Here is a 21515-nt window from a genome sequence, read left to right on the forward strand (position 1 = left end):
TGCCCAAAAGGAACATTTCCAAATAGAAAGTAACACACAAAAAGAGGATTATATATGACACCAGGAATTCCTACAATGAACATATTGCCTTTAAAAAAGCATGTAATAAAGTCAACATAGTACTTTCAAAACTGTCCCACTTGTCTGTGCTTCCTTCTGAGCTTTTTCTGCTCTCTTCTGTGTATATCTATCTATAAAAACAAGCTTCGTGGTTGCCTTTTGTTTTTCCTTCAGTCACTTCTAGATATAGATTCTTTCCTATCCACCTCAGCCCTGCAAACAAAGGCTGAAATCAACTAAAAAAAAAAAACCCAAATAAACACAAAACAGTGAAGCAAACACAATGGATACCGAGAGTGACGATGTATGCAATGTTCCATACCTGCAATCCCCCAGCCCCCGGACCTCCCCCTCTTAACCATAACTTCTCTGATTCTTGATTCAGTAACTACTAGAATTTCTCTCTCCTAATTGAAGGCCACAATAATGAATTGATGGAACTTTGATCCGGGTTAATTTGCCTAGGAAATTGTGACTTGGGGCTTGTTCTCAAGGACTACCTAAACCATATTTCCCAATGACAGAAGAAACCGCAGCTGGCACTTTAAGTTTAAATATTGGTTTCTAGAAATCTCCATTCTAGGTGCAAGCATCAGAAAACATGTCTTGTAGGAAGAGTGAGGAACAATAGACGAATGGCTTAAATGCTGTGCAGTAGCAACAAGGAAGGCTTCCAATGCATTGAGAAGATCATCTGGGTAAGGATGAGGTGTGGATGAAATGTGATGTGTGTAGTACAATAATAAAGAAGTTAGCATTTAGATAGCACTCACTGCTTTATGTACATTATTTCATTTGATCTTCACAAAAGCCCTGTGAGGTACTGTTATTCCATTTTACAGATAAAGAAACAGACTAACGGAGGTTAAGTGACGTACCTAGGGTCATAAAGCTCATTGAAAGTCCAAGGCAGGATTTGAATGAACTCTGTTGTTGTGACCTCATGGAGGGAGTACCCACAATGTTGAGATCACAGATCCATGGAAGGACTGAAGTGCCTTAAAGCTAAATCCTTTTGGGGATTTTCTGTAGGATGGTTCTCCTTTTAGTTCCCTTCCCGACAGTCTGGGTCAGACCAAGACTGAATTGTTCGATAGGAAACAAGACTTTTTTGGGGGGTTCCCTCACTCTCCTTGGGCTTCTCTCTTAGTCCTGTGTATGTCTGACTGACCAGAACTCTCAAATAAAGTACCAGTCGAGGGGCTGCTGTCCTCATGTGCTTTCTGTTATAACCTCTTTCCACTTCCTTCCCCTCCCCCCATAAAAACTTACCCTTCCTGTAGCCTGAGTTTTCTCTGCTGGGTAGTCTGATCTTTCAACCCTTGGCATTATTATCTGGTTAGTGTGATACTAGACACCCTTCCCATGGAGCACGGTGCACTGACAGGGAGCTTCTGGAGATATGAAGAGTAACATCAATGGGGCTAAGCCAGGAGTTACATGGGCCCGTGCATCTCTTGGGACCTCTTGGATCATTCTACGTCCACGTTGTACATTCTGTTTCATGGCAGCCATGTGACAACAAAAACCTACTCATTCACAATATTTTCTTAGGCGCTTTGCCGTCCCCATGTTCTGGAAACACAACCCTCACGAGAATTGCGTATCACCTCAATCACTGACATACGGTGAGAAAGAGTAGACTCATAATTCATAGGGATCTCTGATGCCAAGGTAGATGGGTACTTCTTCCAGTGATCCTGATTGCCACCAATTCCCGCCCATCCCTCCTGGTTGACACTTGTTCATTTCTTCCCATAAGTTCATCACGAGAATTCCACCCAAAATGCAGAGTTCCTTTCTTGCCTTCTCCTGAAATATGGAGGACACCAATGGAGCACACAGTTCTCTCAGTCTTGCCATAGGCCAGCCCATCTTCTTTCTGGATCATTCATTTCTTTGATGACTTCCCTTCTTCTCCTTCTTTGTGAAATTTTGCGGCCTGATCACACCCCAAATGGGTCTCTCCTTTGTCCTCTGATACCCATTTTAGTTCTTTGAAGATTCTAGTATTACATGATTCTAGCCACACATGAACACTAGTTGAATATTGGTATTAAAAAGATGGGCCTTTCTTTCTTGCATTTGCTTCCTTCTTTCTAAATACCAAGGCTGTTCTCTTTGTAAGATCTAGAGGAAATTAGGACTCTAGAGTATTTTGAAGGGGTAATTAATTTAGTATCAGCACCGCCAATCTAGTATGGACTCTATTTACTGGTACAACTGTATTTTAGAAATGAACAGAACATTTTCTGTGAGGTACTGAATACATCTCTAAAATTGTTTTGTTAAATCCATCTTTTGAGGCTAGCTTATCCAACAGGGTACAGTGAATGATTATTTTAAATTGCTTTTGAGAGCTAATTTTTTTTAGCATTTCAATTACTATCTTTAAAAATAGGCCTGTATACCCTAAAGCTTTCTGACATTAGACACAGCTACTGAATGATAACAAATTAATAAATACATAAAAATGCCAAGGTCAAATGCTATCACAAGAAGGAAAAATAGCCCATAGTTGTGGCCATGTCGTCCCATCTACTTCCCTAAGTCTATGACTCATTTCTATACTTCTTTATGATCTACAAGGCTCTTTCTTCACAGTCGTGGGAGGGAGAGAGGACAAATATTATTATCCCCATTTAACAGATGAGAATGCTGAATTTTGGAAAGTTAAATAATTTGTTCCCAGCCATTGAGCTGAGAGACATCAAGAGCTGGGACCAGAATCTGGGTCTTCTGACTCAAAATCTAATGCCCTTTATTTAATGCTCTATCTTTTCCCTGCCTTTGTTTGTGTGTGTGGGGGGGGGAGGAGGAATTGGGGGGGGCAAGGGGCAGATAAAAAGAGGAAGGCACATTTTAATATACCCCTTAAAAGTGGTGCTAATGCCTCATGATGCTATTATTCACTTACACATTCAAGTACCATTTATCGAGTACTGACTACATGCCAGGAAGGGAGCAGGTTTGGTGCATTTGGTACATTTTCCTTATGAGCCAGCAGTGACATATCAGGCCACTTCAGCATGTAGATGTTATGGAGCATGAATCAGATCCACCAACTCTAAAGTCAACAAGGGCTACTTGAATGCCTGCGATGTGCCAGATGCCAGAGATACAAAGACAAAAGTGAAACAATCCCTGTCCTCAAAAAACTTACATTTAAAAAAAAGAGACAGGTGCATAAGCACAGAATATAGTGTATGTAGGTATACATGTGTGTATGTACTGATAAACAGAACGTACAATGTTATAATAGCAGGGCTACCATATGTATATATAGATACAGACCCATACACATATCACATATAGTATTTAGTGAAAGTGACCTACACAACCTCTGAGGTCCTTTCCACCTCTAAAAACTTATGATCCCGATTCAGAGGCAGGGTAGTGTAGAAGGAGATCACTGGAGTGCAAGCCAGCAGACCCAGACTCTATTTCCTGCTTTGACACTAGCAAGCTGTATGGATTGGAGCAAGTCACCTGCCCTGGATCTCTGAGTCTCAGTTTTCCTCATCTGTAAAACGAGGAGCCTGATTTTACCTCTGAAAACCATGGTTATCTCATCTATAAAATGGGGACAATACTGGAGATGAATATGGCTTAATGGGACAAAGGTCACAAAAGCTCTGACATGAGATCCAAAGGCCACTGAGCCCAAAGAATACTTGATCAAGAATCTCCATAATGTTTCCAATCAATAGCTGTGCAGCTGTTACTGGACTTCAGAGTCTGGGGAGATGGGGGTGGAAATCATGGCTCTGACATGCTGACCTTGATCAAAGAATCAGAGAGCTGGCAGGGGCCTAGGTCAATATGACTATTTGACAGATGGGGAAACTGAGGCTAAGGTCACATAGCTGGTAAGTAGCAGAGATAGCATTTGAATTGTGTTCCTTGTTCCAAATCCAGGGCTCCACTTCTCCATGCTGGCTCTCAATTTCTTTTTCTTCAAAATACTGATAATAAAAACTATGTCACAGGGTAGTATTTTGTAAAAATCTTAAGCACCATGTAGATCTGAGTTGTAATTGAGAATACTGGTGGAGGTACCAGAAAATGATGATGATTTAGACCCCTGCTCAGGGAAGACCCCAAACCTAGGAACAAGGCCACTGTGCCTTTGCATCATTCCTGAGGCAGAAGGTAGGGATGAAGGAGGTGGGGGGGAGGGGGGGGGGAAGGCTAGGGCTTGGCGCTCAGGAAAGAACTGCATTTAAAACTGGTTAGTGGTTAGTAACAGATGTCCTCTGTGGATCCAGGTTAAATTTGAATCCAACTTTTCCTAACTACACATCCTAGCCATAACAGATGGTACAGTCCCCTGGGAGGTAGCTCCTGCTGGGTACAGCCATATTTGTGTGAGGGTACAAAAGAGGATGGAGTGAGGGTGGCGAGCTGAAGAAAGGAAGCTGGAAGGTTTAAAAGGCCCATTGCCACAGAGGAAGTCTGGCTTTCTTCCACTCGGCACAGAAATGCTCACTTTAATTTTCACACGGGCACCCCAGCTCGCTTGCTGTGCATAATACTAACATGGTTATGGTCAGAAAGCTCCTTGTAAAAAAATGACTCTCTCTCTGCCCACCCTGTTCCCCAACTCTGTCTTCTCTGTCTCTCCCTCCCCCCTCCTGTATCTCTGTCTCTCCTTCCCCACCTTCTCTCCTGTGTCTCTGTCTCCCTCCCTTCCTCTCCCCCCCCCCCCCCCTCTCTCTTCTTTGTCTCTCCCTCTCCATCCCCTCCCCTGTATCTCTTTGTTTCTCCTTCCCCACCTTCTCTCCTATGTCTCTCTGGCTCTGCCTGTCTCTCTCCCCCTCTCCCTCCCTTTCCCCCTTCTCTCTCTCTCCTGTCTGTTTCTCCCTCTCCCTCCCTTCTCTTCTATCTCTCTCTGCTTCTGTCTCCTTCTCTCTGGGACTCCAAGTTTTATCTGCTCAATTTACTGCCACAAACAAGCTTTTATTACTGTTGGCACCACTGAGCCAATGCAGGCCCAGAAGCCCAAGACAGATTCTTGTTGGCTTCACACATTATCTGCACAACCATTGGGGAAATTCCAGCTCCAGGGTCTCCCTGATCTGGCTGATGGGATGTAAAGGGGCTGACCCAACACAGAGGGTTGGCAGTTAGTACAATCAGGTTATAACATGTGAGTGTTTCAAATGGGAGGGAAGCTCATCTTCCTTCTCCCTTAATGACTTCCAGGTCTGTGTCATTTGTAACCATCACTTTGGAGATGGTAATTGCATCATGGAGTAAAAATGTTAAGATCATTAAATGGAGGAAGTTAACCAGACTGGTAAGAGAGAGGAATGAAAGGGTATCTCTCGCTGGCCAGCAGAGAAACAAGAAGAGTTCCAGGAGGTTTGGGGCTTTCTTCTTCCACCCCTGACCTCACTGGCTTCATGAGAGGAAAGGTTGCAGATGGCACACTGGAACACGGCAAGGGCTGAAAATTCGGAGGGGAGGACCAGAATGTCTCAGAAGCAGAGAAAGCAGCGCCACAGAAACCTCAGAACAAGAAGTTCTTAACTCCCCACTGAATGGAAGATTTCATTTGGGCCTCTGCCAGCAGAGCCCTAGAGGAGTCCAGCAGCCTGGGGGCAGCTCCTGCGCCTTAATGGGCAATCCCTGCTCAACAATCAGCTCATGGCTGCTGAAGTCGGCTCCACAAGGTGATGGCGGTGTGCTTGTCCTTCACAACTTGGACAACTCCTTAGCTTTGCAGGGAGCATGCAACGTGACCCTCTGCTTGGCATCTGGAGAGGTGAAGGCGTTCAAGAGGAAGCAAATGCCAGTCTCTGGTGGAGATGGGAGGGACACAGCTGAAAAGTCATACGGGGTCTGGTTTCCCTTCACGAGATGAGAGCAGGCTGAAGGTGGGAGGGAAGGAAAACAAAAGGGACTGCTTGGGATAACAACCAGCAGCATGCTTTCCACCTTTTGACAGAAAGGTGGTGGCCTACAGGTGCAGAATGAGGAGTACTCAGATGAGGCCATTATATTGATTTGTTTTCCTTACCTGTACTTCTTTGTTATATGAGGATTCTGTGGGGAAGGGAGGGTCATTGGGAAGTGAGATCAATACTTAAAAAAGAGAACATCAATAAAACAAGTTTGGGGTTTTTTTTGGCAGGGGCAGGTAGGGGGGAAGCAATGATCACCTGTGTGCTTGGTGTTGATGTGAGCTTTAATATCAGCTTCTTCCATGGTGACAAAGTCACAGGCGGTGCAGCAGATTGAAAACATCCACTGTTCCTTGTCCACGTGGAGGGACATGTGACTGACAAATTGGACGTTGAGTTCGGTCTCAAAGCCACACACATGACAACTATGAGAGAGAATCAGAGAGAGAAAAGGAGGAAGAAACAGAAAGAAGAATAAGAAAAACCAATGGCTTTTTTTTTACAATACATTTTTATCAAATCTTCCTGTTTTTACATCACCTATATTTATTCTGCATTTATCCCTTTCAGGACAGTGATAGGAGTGGCCCCTGGGATTTTATCAGTATAGGGAAATCCCAGAAGAGGAAGCCTGTCTCTGCCCATGCAGGCTAGACACTGCTCTAAGACTTACAGGACTGAGCTGAACACAGGTACAGTGACTTGCCCAGGGTCAAACAGTTCGTATGTGCCCAAGGTGGGTCAAGTCTCCCTGGCCCTGAGACTGTTTCCCTGTCTACTACTCTCTGTTGTTTCTCATGCCTTGTAATAAAAAGTAAAAAAGGAGAAGAAAGTTGAGTTCATAAAAACTGATGCATTAAAAGCCTGATGTTACCATGAGCAGCACGCCATGTACCACATCTCCCAATTTTGCAAGGAAGTTGCTTTCTCCTAGTTTTTCTTGGGGGCCAATCCTGGCTATAATTTTGCATCATTATGTTCCCCTTGTTTTGTGTTAACAAAGAGAGAGCTCAGTTTCCACTTAGTGTGCTCAGAAGGCCCCAACTTTACAAATACCTTTTCTCCCCACCAAAAAAAGACGAGTTTTTCCACTGGAAACATTCCTTTTTCTTCCACACTGAAATGTCTCTGAAAAAGCAGTCACCCTGCCAAATGGATTACATGCTGGCATAATGCAACAATCCCATATATGCTATAATGATGCTAAATAATCATAAAGTTAATTAAAAACTACAGATTCCAGATGCTGCCCATCACCTAGCTGATTCCTCCGGGCAGGAAGATGTACTGCAGCCCTGCCAAGAAGCAGAGCGGGGCAGGGACACTGAGAAACCTGGAGCCCCATGCAAAACCCAGGAGCCTCCTCTGGCTCTGGACAGCTCCTATGGGTTGGGACAGCGCTGCTGTGAATGCAGATCTGCGCAGTGTGCCCAGAATGCCGGGTAAGTCTGCTACAGGACCTACTAGAAGTCATAGAATTGTGAAAGTGACTGGGATAAAGGCATGTTTGCAGCCAGGCTCTCTGGCCTCATCCCAACTTTAGATAGAGAGAAGAAGGATCCAGAAACTTTGTTTTTATAGCAACCAAACTCTCTGCCAGCTCCTGGACCTATGTGTGCCTCTGGTTTGTGGGGAGAGAGGGAGAAAGCATTTATGAAGCTCCTACTATGTGCGGGGCACTGGGCTAAGTAAGAGCTTTACAAACATTACCTCATTTGGACACCACAACAACCCTGGGAGGTAGGTGCTATTATTATCCTCATTTTAGAGTTGAGGAAACTGAGGCAGACAGAGAATAAGTGACTTGGCCAAGGTCATACTAAGAGGTATGTAAGACCAGATTTGAACGGCGATCTTCCTGACTTCAGTCCCAATGTACTATCCACTGGACCACCCTAAGACTCTTAGTCTTAAGAGGGGTGGGCCAAATTCAAAAAGGATGAGTCAAGTTTGTATGTAGCACTGTCTCCCTTATCCTAGGATTTTAAGATCATTCTTGCTAATTCTTCTTCCCTCCCAACCTTAGAAGGTACATCAATGCTGTCCTCAGCTCCTGGAGGTGGATGCCTCAGGCTGCAGGGCTTACAGCAATTTGGGGGAGAAGGGGAGTCCAAGCCCAGTTCAGACTGCCCCTTGAAACTGACGGATCCCTCACCGTAACTCACTTGGCAGGCAGGCAGCCAAGGAGGTAGGGATCTTGGGGGCAGAGCCTTCACCTGTAATAGTAGGGGTGCTTCCTTCCATCACTGCCTTCTGAGGTGACCGCGCTGACAATGTCCTCAGTGTCGGTGCTCACCAGCTTCACAGCATGGACAGTCAGGTGCTGGTTCAGGTTTGCACGGCACTTAGCCGCATAGGGGCACAAGTGGCATTTGAATTTTCTCTCCTCTGCAGGACAAGGGGCACAAAGAAAGCAACCCCCGGCCCCCAAATCAGAAACTCAATCACATCACCTTAATTTTCACTGTTGGAGTACCCACAAGGGAAGGTTTGAATGTCATTTCAAAGAGGAAACCAGAGCCACCCCAGAATGGTGAATTTCTAAGAGTCATGCAGAACTGGTGGCCATATGGGCACTGGACCCATTTTTGTAGCCCTTTGGGACTTTGCCTGTGTGGACATTGAGTGGGGATCTGGCCTCCTATGTCACTCAGTATATGTGTGGTCACGTTTCTTAAGGGTTAAAAGCAGAGCAGGAGCAGGGAGGGAAGGGACAGTGTCCACAGTATTACAACTTAGGGGTAAGCTGTGCCATTTCCTAAACTCTGGACTAGGTCAGACAAGAGCATTAAAAACTGAGTGGCATTAAACAAAATGGCCTAACTCGTGGAATAATTTTATTTAAAATTTTCATTTTTCTTCTTCATTTCAAATATATAAAAGGGAAAGTTTCGGTTGGTTTCTTAATGGAGACTAGTACATAAGTGAGATGAAGGCTGAAGGATTATTCCTGGGAGGGAGGGGGAGGGTGTCATTCTAGATTCATTTACTTCATCAAGCATCTGAAAATTAAAATGGCCTGCTTCATCTTCCCTGAGGTCTGGAAAAAAAAAAGTTTGACTGAGCAGTAATAGAGTGCAAGACCCTTCTTTACTTCACCCCTCCTCAGGTGGGTAAGTTACTGGGTCCAACCAAGGCGAAGGTTCTGGCCTTACTTGATTCTTATGAGGGTCAAACAACCTAACTGAAGGGAATGTACTCTGAGAAAACTGCAAGACTTGTCCTTTCCGTTATGGTTTCTGTTAGTATTAGACTATTCTTGGTTTAAGAGCTGGAAGGGATCTTAGAAACCATCTTATAGATGGGGAAACTATGACTGAGAGGTAGCAAGTATCTGAGGCAGGATTTAAATTCAGGTCTTCTGATGCCAGCCCAGTACACTAGCCACTGAGATGAGATGGTTAAACTGTGAGTATGACTAGAGGTGCAGAGTAGAGCTGGCCTGGAAACCAGGAAGACCAAGGTTCACCAGACATTTCATCTCTTGTTGTTCTAGGCAGCTCAGTTCTTAAGTTGCCTGGGTAGGGGGGTACTTCCTCACCTGAGAGTTACCTATATTATTTATACCAATATGTAAGGAAATATACCTATACCTACATAGAAAGAAATCACCAGCTAAGTCCCTATCCCTAATACTCCCAGCACCATAACTATCCTGGCAGTGCCTAGTTTACAAATGCGGCCATGTGACAAAATTCATTTATACAGCATCGCCCTAAGGAAACAGTTACTGAGGTGGGTTTGGTTCACAGGCCAACCTGCCCAACTGATGTACTGTACTAATTTAAGCAGCATATTTAACAGTATTTCTATGGGAAAATGAACCAAGAGTTTATAACTCAGGGCAATAGGAACACATATCTCCCCCTAGAACTAAGACTTGTTGGATGAGGGGCTCTGGTGCCCCGAGACACAGTGTCGGCCAAGTAGAAACCTGGTGATCAAGGGTGAGCAGAGATAAGAGTTCTGGATTAAGTCTATGGAGAACGAGGGAGGGAGCAAGGTTGGTAGGATGGAGAGGAAAGGAAGGATTGGTGGCTTGATGGGACTTATTCTCCCTTTCTCCCACCTAGCTCCCACCTCTCTTTTCCATTCTTCATATGATCTTGGGACCAAGAGCTGGAAGGGGACTTAGAAGTAATCTGGTCCAATCTCATAATTTTATAGATAAGGAAACTAAGGTCTCTGGAGGAAAAGCACTTGCCCAAGACCAGAGAGTAACTAGTTTCATCTACTAGGCCATAACTGCTTTCCCTAGTTTTTTTAGGGAAAGCAACTGTCTCAAAGATTCAGAAGAGCAGATGCAGGACTAGAGTAAATTCTCCCTTACTCAAAGTGGGTAAGGAGAGAGGAGCTGAAAAGAGGTAATTCCATGGGGATAGCAGGAGGGCAGTTTTTAACTTTTTTTCCCCCTTCATCTCTTTCCAGTTATCCTCCCCCTCCCCTTCCCTACTGATGACCAGTTCCAGCTTGGAAGGGAATATGTGTATGGTACTTGGCTTGGATTGGACTGGGATTTTCTCGAGCAGAGCTGGAGGCTGTGAGAAGAGGTGAAAAGCATTCCTAAGGATTTAAATCTGAATGGGAAAACCTACAAAAAAGTAGAGCTGGACACTAGTTCTGATCATAACATTTCCCTGAGTCAAATCCACTGAATTTGACTCTGTGAAGTTGAGGAGGAATCCAATTGCTGCAAAACATTCAGAGGAAAGAGGAATCTAGCTTCAAAATAAAGCATAGATAATTCAGGTCTTCTAGTATTTTGTTCAAATACTAATTTATTCCAAGTGAGAAAGGTTGGAGATGGAAAGTGGAAATGGGCTTTCATCAATTTTCCTAATTTCTCCTAAAGAAATATGGCATTAGATTGAGGGGGCAATGGAAAGGCGTCAGTTAGGAAGTGGGGTGGTGATGGTGGTGTGGTGAGCGTGTGAGAGAAAAGTTCAAGATTGACTTTACCTGTGTGCAGCGAGAGATGTCGGGACAACGTTTGCTGTCGGCCAAACACTTTCCCACAGACGTCGCAGGGAAAAAGCTGGTCATTGAATTTCCAGGATGGTAATCCATTTCCTGCCTCCAGTCCTATCTTTTCCGTTTCTGAGCCACATGAAACACAACAACAAACAAACGAAATCAACACAAACAAAATTCCATCTTAGTTACATTTAAGGCCTTGCACAGAGCTCATCTTCTGGAGATGTGATCAGGGGATTAAGCATCAACTGTCCCAAGCCTATCCTGTGGGACTATTTCCTGCATATGAAACTGCTCCTGAAAGCAAAAGCAAATTTAATATAAATCTAGGTGAATTCCTAGTTGGATACAGGTCCTAGAGCTGGAATCTAGGTTTGATGTAAAGAAAAGAAAAAACTCTTAAAAACTGGAACAAGTGGGTTCTCTCTCAATGGAGGCTTTCAGACACAGGCCAAATGACTATTTATCAGGCAGCTTGTACATGGATTCTTTTTCAGGTATGACTTGTACTATATGGCTACTGAGGTACCATATTGATTCTGAAATTTGGTGATACTCTAAAACAGTTGGGTTATTTAACCTTTATTGTATAATGGACCCTTTGGCATTCTGGTGAAGACCATGAACTCTTTCTCGGAATGAAGTTTTTAAATGCATAAAATATATAGGATTAGAAAAGAAAATGATTATACTGAAATATAAATTCATGGACCCCGGCTTTAAATTAAGAACCCTTTAGAGCTTATCTCCTCCAAATATCTCACTTTGTGGATGAGAGAATACAGATCTAAAGAATTAAACAATTTTCCTGCGTTTTCTGATGCCAAATTCTGGATTCTTGCTACCGTCTCATGCTACATTTCTTATTCTCTTTGGCTAAAGGTCAGCCCACCAACTACTTACTCCATAGATAAGCAGTACAAAAGAACAAGCTAACTACCATCACACCCTGAGTTCACAATCATACCTCCAGAGAGCAGTTCAACAAATATTTATTAAGCATTTAATGTGTATAAGGCAGTGCTCTAGGAGCTCGGAATCCAAATGACAAAAATAAAACATTCACTGATCTCAAAAAGCTTGTATTCTATTGGCAAGAGGGCTAGGAGGGATGACAAATCTCAGACCCTAAATTGAAATAAACTGGTGGCATATCCAAAGGCAACCTCATATGTAAAAGCAGTGGACTGGAACAGATGGTCTTTAGTCCCCTCTAGTCCTAAGAGATAATCATTCCATCATTTTATCTTCTTTATTCCTTTTCACGAATTCCTGCCTTAGTACACAAAGTGTAACCTATATAATCTTGAGCAAATTTCTCTTCCCTTCTCTGAGCCTTGTATGTGAATCCAGTGGATAGGACCAGTCCTAAATTGTATGAGCACTGTGTCTTCTTCTTTTATTTTTTTAGAGGGGGGAAGGCAAGGCAATTGGGGTTAAGTGGCATGCCCAAGGTCACACAGCTAGTAAGTGTTAAGTGTCTGAGGTCACATGTGAACTCAGGGTCCTCCTGACTCCAGGGCCGGTGCTCTATTCACTGAGCCACCTAGCTAGCTGCCCCATGCTGCATCCTCTTTTTTAAACATGTCCAGAAGAATAGGACAGCTAGGGGGCACATTGGATAATTTGCTCAAAGTTATAAGAAAGGTCAGACTTCTATTTCTTTCCCATGAAAGCCAATTGGACCAATTTCCAGCTGAAGGAAGACTTGTCAGACTCTGTAATTGAGCAAAGAAGAGACAGAAAGACCAGTCAGGAGAACTGGTGACATCACAGTAGTGTTTAGGATTGGGCATGGATGACAATATAACTGGTAAAACATATTTATTTGTTGATGTTAGTTTGCTCAAATGTGATTTTCAGGCCCCAACCTGAGATGACAACTTTCCCCTTATTAGACAAAGACCATAAGACTGAAGTTGGGGAGGAAGGGGTACAGAGAGAAGGAAAAAGAGAGGGCTGGACAGCCTTTACTTACTGTCCAGGGACAAGGAGGAGAGAGCTATTGGTTACGACATTACTGCACTCGAGTTCAATCAGTGGGCATTTCAGCCACGCCAGGATGATAGGGATATTTTAGTGGTTCCTTTTAAGTATGTAATCAAAACACAGCTTCAAAGGAAGAATATGGTAATAATTATATGAGAAGGTCAAGAGGGTACCGCGTCCTCCAATACACTCACAACAAGAATGAATTAACTGGGTCACATACCAAACAAGTAGACACAATTAAAAGTAAATAAGTCTTTTAACAATTCCTCTAAGTATTACTCATTCAAGCTCTTCTGGGCACTCCAGAAGTCTAGATGCTGCATTAAAAAAAAAAAAAAAGAGGTCTCATTTCCTTTACTGAACTCAGAAAAACAACACTAGCATTATATAATGACAAAAAAAGACATCAACCCACCCCCAAAACACAAGGATAAGGTTGGAGCAAGCAGGAGCCAACCAGGAGGAAGCCGACTAGAATTCCAATTCTTCCTCTGAATTCCTATGTGGCCTGGAGCAAGTTGCATCTACTCTCTAGGAAGACCTCAGTTCAAATCTGGCCTCAGATACTTAATAGCTGTGTGACCCTGGGTAAGTCATTTAACATCTATCTGCCTCAGTTTTCTCAAAGGTAAAATGGGCATAATAGTAGCATATGATAATATAGCATAATAATAGCTTCCAGGGTTGTTATGGGATCAAATGAGATACCTATAAAATGCAGCATGGTGCCAGGCACTAGAAGAGACCTTACGAGTGCATCCAATGCAACTTCTTCATTTGATAGGTAAGGACGCAAACCTAGGAAGGTAAAGGGACTTGCCAAGTGCACAAAGGCAGTAAGGGCCAGAGGAAGGATTTGAACCCGGGCCCTCTTACATCTGATCCATTGCTCCCGCCCCCACTGCCCCTCATAGAGAATGGCCGGTTATTATTTACAATTGTTAGATGTGATCTCTTCAATCTCTCATAACTTTTCACTAGAAACTCTGCACTTATTTCAGTTTTGTTTGAACAATGTTGGAGTTATGGGTGGACTTATCTTTTGCCCGCTAGAAGGTAATGAATCTCTTCCTGCATTGTTTCAGAATCTCCTAGTTATCTTAGAAGATGGCTTTTATGTCAAGAAAAAGTAAAATATTGTCAAATTAGGTTCCTTTAACTTAAGTTTAAGAACCACCAACTTAGCAAACATCAGAGGACAAGAGGCTACGAGATGGAGTTATACTGACAAAATTATTGCTGTGAGCAAAGGGTTCTCCTCACTCCTGTGTCCAGAGAAAGGAAGTGGAGATTCTTTCCTAGCTGTCTGATCTTGGGAAAAGCATGCTGAGCCTGCTTCAGCCTGGGGGAAGAGGGCCAATATGGACCCCACGGTACAAAAAGTAGTGCCGAGATCACCAAATAGTCATAGGTTTTATTTTGAGTGTAAATGAATCCCAGTAACATCCACATGAGATCAGGTAATATTCCCATTTCACTGTCAGAGAGACTGAAGTCTCTCACAGAGCTCTGGTTGAAACAGAGCTTCCTAATTCACAAATCACTATCCTTGTTCTATGCAACAGCATTGATTGACTTTTTTTTTTTAAGACAAAAAAGAAATAATTGTGGGTTAAGGCAATCCTCTAGGCCCCCTTCTTCTTCTCTGTGCCAGTATGGTCTTTTCACTCAAGAGAAGTCCTCTCTTGATAATTCTTGACTGTTACTATTAAAGCTCTTATTTTCTATTTGGCTTCAATAAAACTCTAGAATCCTATGGTGAGACCCCCACTCTGGTGAAACGTCGTCAATGGCCTGAACATATGTCCATTTCAATGATTGGCTTCAAAACTCTGACACAAAGCAAAGACATTGGATTATAGCAGCTGTTACTTCTATACACCCCTTCTTTCATTACTATTTTCCCTCAATATTTTTCTTCTTGCCCACATAAAAACATTATTAGGTTCATAAATTTAGAATTAGAATGGACTTTGGATCTAGTGCAACCCTCCCATTTTACAGATGAGGGAACTAAAGTCCAAGAAGTTTTGTACCTTGCCCAAGGTCACATAGGTAGTACGGTAGAGGGTAGGGATTTGAACCTGTGTCTTCCAGATTCAAATCTAGTAGTCCATCCACTTCCTCATGCTGCTTTTTCACTTTCATTCTATCAATTTCATTACAAATCTCATTTCTAATATAAATTTCACTCAATAAAAGAGCTTATATTTGGATATTTTATGCTTTCTTCCCACTCAAAAGCAAGCTCTCCCACAGACCTTTAATTTTCCTTAGGTTCTTCTCCTTAGCCTCTGGGAGATTCAGAATTTGTTCATATGAATCTGTCTCCCGAACAAGCTACTATCAGATTTTCTCAATCTTCCTCTCTCTTTATGGTCTTTTGAATTATATGCCACTTTCTGTCATAGCTTTGTCCTACAATGATCTTCACTGTTCTGACTTTAACAAGTAGACAGAGGGAGGTATGTTTGATCTTTATCTTACAGATGGTAAAACAGGCACAGAGGAGGTCATGCTTTGCCTAGGGTGATAGCTAGTCAGTCAATAGCAGAGCTGAGCTGGGCTGAGGGTTTAGGCCTAGCCCAACACTCTTCAATAGACCCTAGCTCTGGGTTCCCATCATTTCACAGAGTTAATTTCCTGTAACAACCTTCTCAGAGGACTGCAATGGGTACTGAATTCAGAATCAGAAGGCTTGGGTTGGCATCCCAGCTTTGCCACTTAAGAGCTGTGTAACAGTCAGATCATCACCTCTTAAGTGAGAGGGTTGAATTAGGTCAACTCTAGGGTCCCTGCTAGTTTTATAACAATACCCTTAGATGGGAATACAAAGAACCTTATTCTGATGGTCTTAAAGGAAGAGCTAATGATTCAGATATAATTAACTGTTCTGCTTCTGGATATGTACTACAGGGGAATAAGCTTCATTTTATTGAAAAGTACTGAGGTGGATGGAAGATCTTTGTGGCCTGAATTGAAGCATCCCTTCTTCCACTCAATAGCCATATATATGACCATGGGCAAATTATTTAACTTCTCTGCTCTTAGACACACACAGCTTCTCTTGAATCTGTCCCCTTCTCTCCCCTTACACCACAATTCCTTTAATTTAGACCCTAGTGGCCTCTTGCTTAGACTAAGAGACAAAAGCCCGCTAACTGCTCTCCTTTGACCTGTTTCCAATCCAACCTTAGATCTGCTGAGATGGTCTGGCCACCACATGGCACTACCTCCTACTCCTCAAACTGAACATTCTACCTTCCACCTCTATCCCTTTGTACTTCATGCCCAGAGAACCCCAGGAGCACTTTGTCTGTCATGCTTGGAACATGGTCCTCCCTCACCTCAGCCTCTTAAGAGTTCTCAGCTCATATGCCACTTTCAACAAGAAGCCTTTCCCATGGCACCGGTTTCTAGCGTTCCCTCTCTCTCCTGAAACGATTATGTATATTGCTCTGTGAGGGAAAGAAGTAATTTCTGTTTTAACTTTGTAACCCCAGGGGCTAGGACAGTATCTTGCCTATATTAGGCACTTAGATGCTTATGGGATTGGAATGAATTTTAAAAATTGAAAATCTTTTAAAATGAAATGACAAATGAGCTTTAAAATTGTTTATTAGCTAAAAAAATCACTTGTAGAAGCTTTATACTTAATTGCTTTTTGAATTGCTGTAAGAGACTATTTGGCAGCAAGAAAATGAAAGCAAAGAAATGAGTTGGTGTCTGGTCCAGCTCCTCTGGGATTGCAAAAGAACATCTATGACCACACTGATTCTATTTAATTCCTATGTTTTTATAAGATAATTATCACAATACATCTCTCCTTCTTGTATGACCTGGACTAGATGGCTGCAGGAGTCCCTCCCATCTCTCACATTCTATAACTAATCCTGTACCTAGTCTTCAATAGGATAGAAAAGGAAAGGATGCAGAAGGGACTGTGATGTCATTGGTGTAGGGAAAGCCTTGGATGAAGAAACTCCCTCTCCAAATACAGGGCAGTGTCCTTCCTGCAACTTGGCCCTAGAGCTGCCCAGATCATTGAGATGTTAAATGAAATGTCCAGGGTCACATGCCCAGAGGTAGGATTGGAACTCAGGTCTTCTTGGTTCCAAGGCCAGCTCTCTGTCCTCTAAATTGCTTTGCCTCTCTTGATCTTTAAATAAAATTTCTCAATATCGACTTGTGTTTTATTTCACTGATAACTATGAATAGAGATTTTAAATATATTTGCAGCAGTTTAGAATTTAATGGACATAATTTAGATGAGTCCCACTTACTAGGCATATGACCATGAACCAGTCATGTAAGTGCTCTGAGCCTAGTTAACTATTATCCTCCTTGATGCTGGTGCTTCCCTTTGAGATTACTTCCCTCTCTCTCTCTCAGCACAGTGCCTGGCAAGTAGCAAGTGCTTGATAAATGCTCTTTGACTGACTAAGACAGCTTTTGTTTGTGCCGGAGGATGACACACAGATGAAATTAGAGATCCCTGGAGTTTTGAGGTAATATATACATATGTGGATACAAACCGCTACACAATTGTGGTGGTCTAGTTTATTTCTCTCTCTCTTTTTTTTTTAATTTTACTGTTGTCCTTCCAATTTCAACCATGTTTAAACACTGCTGATTGGTTTAGTTTGATCTTTCACCAAGCCTTTTCTTTCTTTTTACTCATTCATTCACTTCAAATTTATTATTTATTTTTAACATTAAAATAATTTGTTTTAAATTCTCTCTCCCAGATGTATATGAACTGATGCTGAGTAAGGGTAGCAGAACCAGGAGAATATTGTACACAGTAATAGCCACAGTGTTTGAGGACTGACTTTGATAAACTTAGCTCTTCTCAGCAATGTAAGGACCTAAGACAATTTCAAAGGACACAGGACTGAAAATGCCAGTCATATCCAGAGAAAGAACTATGGAGTCAGAATGCAAAGTGAAGCAGAATATTTTCTTGTTTTATTTTTTTTTCCCCTTTCTTATGTTTTCCCCCACTCATTAGAATTCTTCTATGCAACAAGATGTAAGGAGAATGGGAATTTGAAAGTCTTCCCTGCCCCTTAATAGACCTGGGGGGGAGGGGGAGTTTGAAGAGCTCCCCTGCTTTGAAAGTAAACTTTGCCCCCTAATAGATTGAATGTAATCACATGGAGTCTGAGATAGGAGGAGTTTACTAAAGGGTAGAGGAGAGCTCACAGGAAGCTTCCCTGCTTTGAAGATAAACTCTGCCCCCTAATAGGCTGAATGTAGTCACATGGAGCCTATGGTGGGAGGAGTTTGCTGACAGGTAGAATGGAGCCCACAGGAAGCTGGGAGTCAGAGCTAGCAAGAGGGTGGGAGAGGGAGGAGCTCAGGCAAGGAGATAGAGAGGTTTGTGAGTAAATATTGATCTTGTATGGGTTTGTGGGAAGGATGAAGGATGCTGTGGCTCTCTGTTGTTATGGCTTATTAATTTCTTTACTATTATGATGGAATCGGATTACTGGCTTTGAGATTCAGCTTTCTGGTGTCTAAATAAATGCTTTGGTTCTGTCCTCTAAATGGAAAGTTTGTTATATTTTGTGATCAAACATCATTTATAGTCACAGTCTTTATTCTATATATTGATCATGGGTGCTGTAAGTATTGCACTGGCAGTACACATGACTGATGTGAAAATTTGTTTAGTAGGAATGTATATGTAGAGCCCATATCAGACTACAAGCCCTCTTGGGGAGGGAGTGGGAGAAAATTTAAAACTTATGGAAGTGAATGTTGAAAACTAAAAATAAATAATTTAATAAATTGGGGCAGGGGGAATGAGATAATATTTTTGAAGTTTAGCATAGTGCTTGACACATAGTAGACTCTTAATAATTACTTATTCCTTCCTTTAAATTCTCCATCCAATTTAAGAAAAAAAAATAAAATCTGTATTTTTTTCATTTAAAAAAATAAATTTTTCTCCCTCCAGACCATCCCCCACCCATTGATAAAGCAAGCAATATGCTATCAATGGCACATGTGAAATCATGCAAAACATATTTCCATATTAGCCATGTCCTGCCCTGAAAAGCAAGAAAAATGAAGTGAAAAAACTATACTTTAATTGGCATTCAGAGTTCATCAGTTTTCTCCCTGGAGGTGGATAGCTTTTTTAAAAATCATGAGTCCTATGGAATTGTCTTGGATTATTGTATTGATTAGTGTGGTTAAATCTCTCACAGTTGATTACAATATTATTGTTACAGTGCATAATGTTCTCCTAGTTCTCACTTCAATTTGCATCAATTCATAGGTCTTCCTAGGTTTTTCTGAAACCACCTCCCTCTCATCATTTCTTATATCAAAATAATATTCCATCACAATTATATTCTACAACTTGTTTAGCCATTACCCAATTGATGGTTATCACCTCAATTTCCAATTCTTTGACTCCATGAAAAGAGCTGCTATAAATATTTTTGTACATAGAGGTCTTTTTCCTTTTTCTTTGATCTCTTTGGGATACAGACCTAGAATAGTCATATTGCTGGGTCAAAAGGTATGCCCAGTTTTATAGACCATTGAGTATAGTTCGAAATTGTTCTCCAGAATGTTGGGACCAGTTTCCAATTCCAACAGTGCATCAGTGTCCCTATTTTTCCACATCTCCTTCATCTGTCTTTTCCCTTTTTTTCCTGGCTGGCCAATCTGATAGATGTGATATGGTACAGCAGAGTTGTTTTAATTTGCTTTTCTCTAATCAATAGTGATTTGGGGCATTTTTAAAAATATGGTTAGAGATAGCTTTGATTTCTTCTTCTGAAAACTGCTTTTGCCTGTTTATTGACTGGGCTCTTACTTTTATGAATTTGACTCAGTTCCCCAAATAGTTGAGAAATAAGGCCTTTATCAGAGAAATTTGATGTAGAATTTTTTATATTACTTTATTGTTTATGGTGCCTTTTAACAAAATGTAGTATTCCTGATTATCTCTTTTACTTACATCTATTTTTGCTTTTGCTTTGAGATCATGATTCCTACCCTTGCCTTTTTTTTTTTTAAGTCTCAGTCGAAGTATAACAGATTCTGTTCCAGTCTCTTATTTTAATTCTGTATGTGTCTTTCTATTTCAAGTATGTTTCTTGTAAACAACATATTTTTGGATTCTGGTGTCTAATCCATACTTCTATCTGCTTCTGTTTTATGGGTGAGCTCCATCTTGTTCACATTCACAGTTATGATTTCTAACCATATATTTCTCTCCATCCTATTTTCTTCGGTTTATTCTTCATTCTTCTTACTCTGTCCCTCCCCCCAAATTTTTCTTGCCTCTGATCACTGCTCCCCTTAATCTATCCCTCCCTTATAAACTACTCCTTTTTCTCTTATCCCCTTCTCCTACTTCTCTGTTGGGTAAGAGATTTCTATATTCAACTGAGTGTGTATATGTATTCTTCCCTCTTTGAGTCAATTCCAATGAGGGGTTCAAGCATTGCCTGCCATTTACCCTTCTATTGTTAAAGGTCTTCCTTACATGGCTTTTTTGTGTGAGGTATTTTTTCCCATTCTTCCTCTCTCTTCTCTCAGTGCATCCTACTTTCTCACCCTTTCAGGTTTTTTGAGATCATTCCAATATAATCAACTCATACTCATGCCCTCTTTCTATGTAGACTGCTTCTAACTGTCCTAAAAATTATAAAGTTCTTAGAAGTTACATGTACCATTTTCCCATATAGGAATATAAACAGTTTAATCTTTTTGGATCCCTTATAATTTCTCTTTCATGTATACATTTTCATGCTTCTCTTGAGTCTTGTGCTTGAATGTCAGATTTCCTATTCAACTTTTTACCAGGAATATTCGAAAGTCCTCTATTTCATTAAATATCCATTCCTCCCTAAGGGATTATACTCAGCTTTGCAGGGTAGATTATTCTTGGTTGTAATCCTAGCACCTTTGCCTTCTGAAATATCATGTTCCTAGCACTCCAGTCCTTAAACATAGAAGCTGATAAATCTTCTGTAATCCTGACTGTAGCTCTATGATATCTGAATGGTTTCTTTCTGTCTGCTTGCAATGCTTTTTTCTTGACCTGAGAACTCTGGAATTTGGCTATAATATTCCTGGCAGTTTTCATTTTGCTATCTCTTTCAGGATGTGATCAGTGGATTCTTTTAATTCCTATTTTACCTTCAGGTTCTAAGACATTGGGGGAGTTTTCCTTTATAATTTCTTGAAGTATGATGTCTAGGCTTTTTTTTATTCATGGCTTTCAAGTAGTCCAATAATTCTTAAATTATCTGTCTTTATTTTCTAGACAGTTGTTTTTCTTATATTTCATATTTTCTTTCATTTTTTTCATTCTTTTGACTTTATTTTATTGTTTCTTGATGTCTCACAGAATCATTGCCTTCCACTTGCCCAACTCTAATTTTTAAACAATTATTTTCTTTAGTGAATCTTTGTGCCTCTTTTATCATTTGGTCATCTCTGTTTTTTTAAGGTGTTATTTTCTTCAGTACTTTTTTTTTTGTGCCTCTCTTTGCCAAGTTGTTAATTTTCTTTTTTTACAATCCTTTTCTTGAACCCTTTTTCACTCCCCCCCCCCCC

General features: G+C 41.5%; 1 protein-coding gene across 1 annotated transcript in view; it reads right to left on the bottom strand.

Annotated features, from left to right (window-relative positions):
- ZNF827 (zinc finger protein 827) overlaps positions 1-21515 on the bottom strand; it is a 276108-nt gene that overhangs the window by 9921 nt on the left and 244672 nt on the right. The window contains exons 9-11 of the mRNA XM_069105468.1: positions 10926-11063; positions 8183-8354; positions 6225-6391 (exon numbers count right to left, since the gene is read on the bottom strand). Coding sequence (XP_068961569.1) covers positions 6225-6391; positions 8183-8354; positions 10926-11063 — 477 coding nt within the window. The remainder of the gene's footprint in view (positions 1-6224; positions 6392-8182; positions 8355-10925; positions 11064-21515) is intronic.

The sequence above is a fragment of the Petaurus breviceps genome, unplaced genomic scaffold (genome assembly GCF_028583685.1).
Source record: "Petaurus breviceps papuanus isolate PSGF00001 unplaced genomic scaffold, PetGlider_PUasm1.0 76, whole genome shotgun sequence".
Classification (NCBI taxonomy): domain Eukaryota; kingdom Metazoa; phylum Chordata; class Mammalia; order Diprotodontia; family Petauridae; genus Petaurus; species Petaurus breviceps.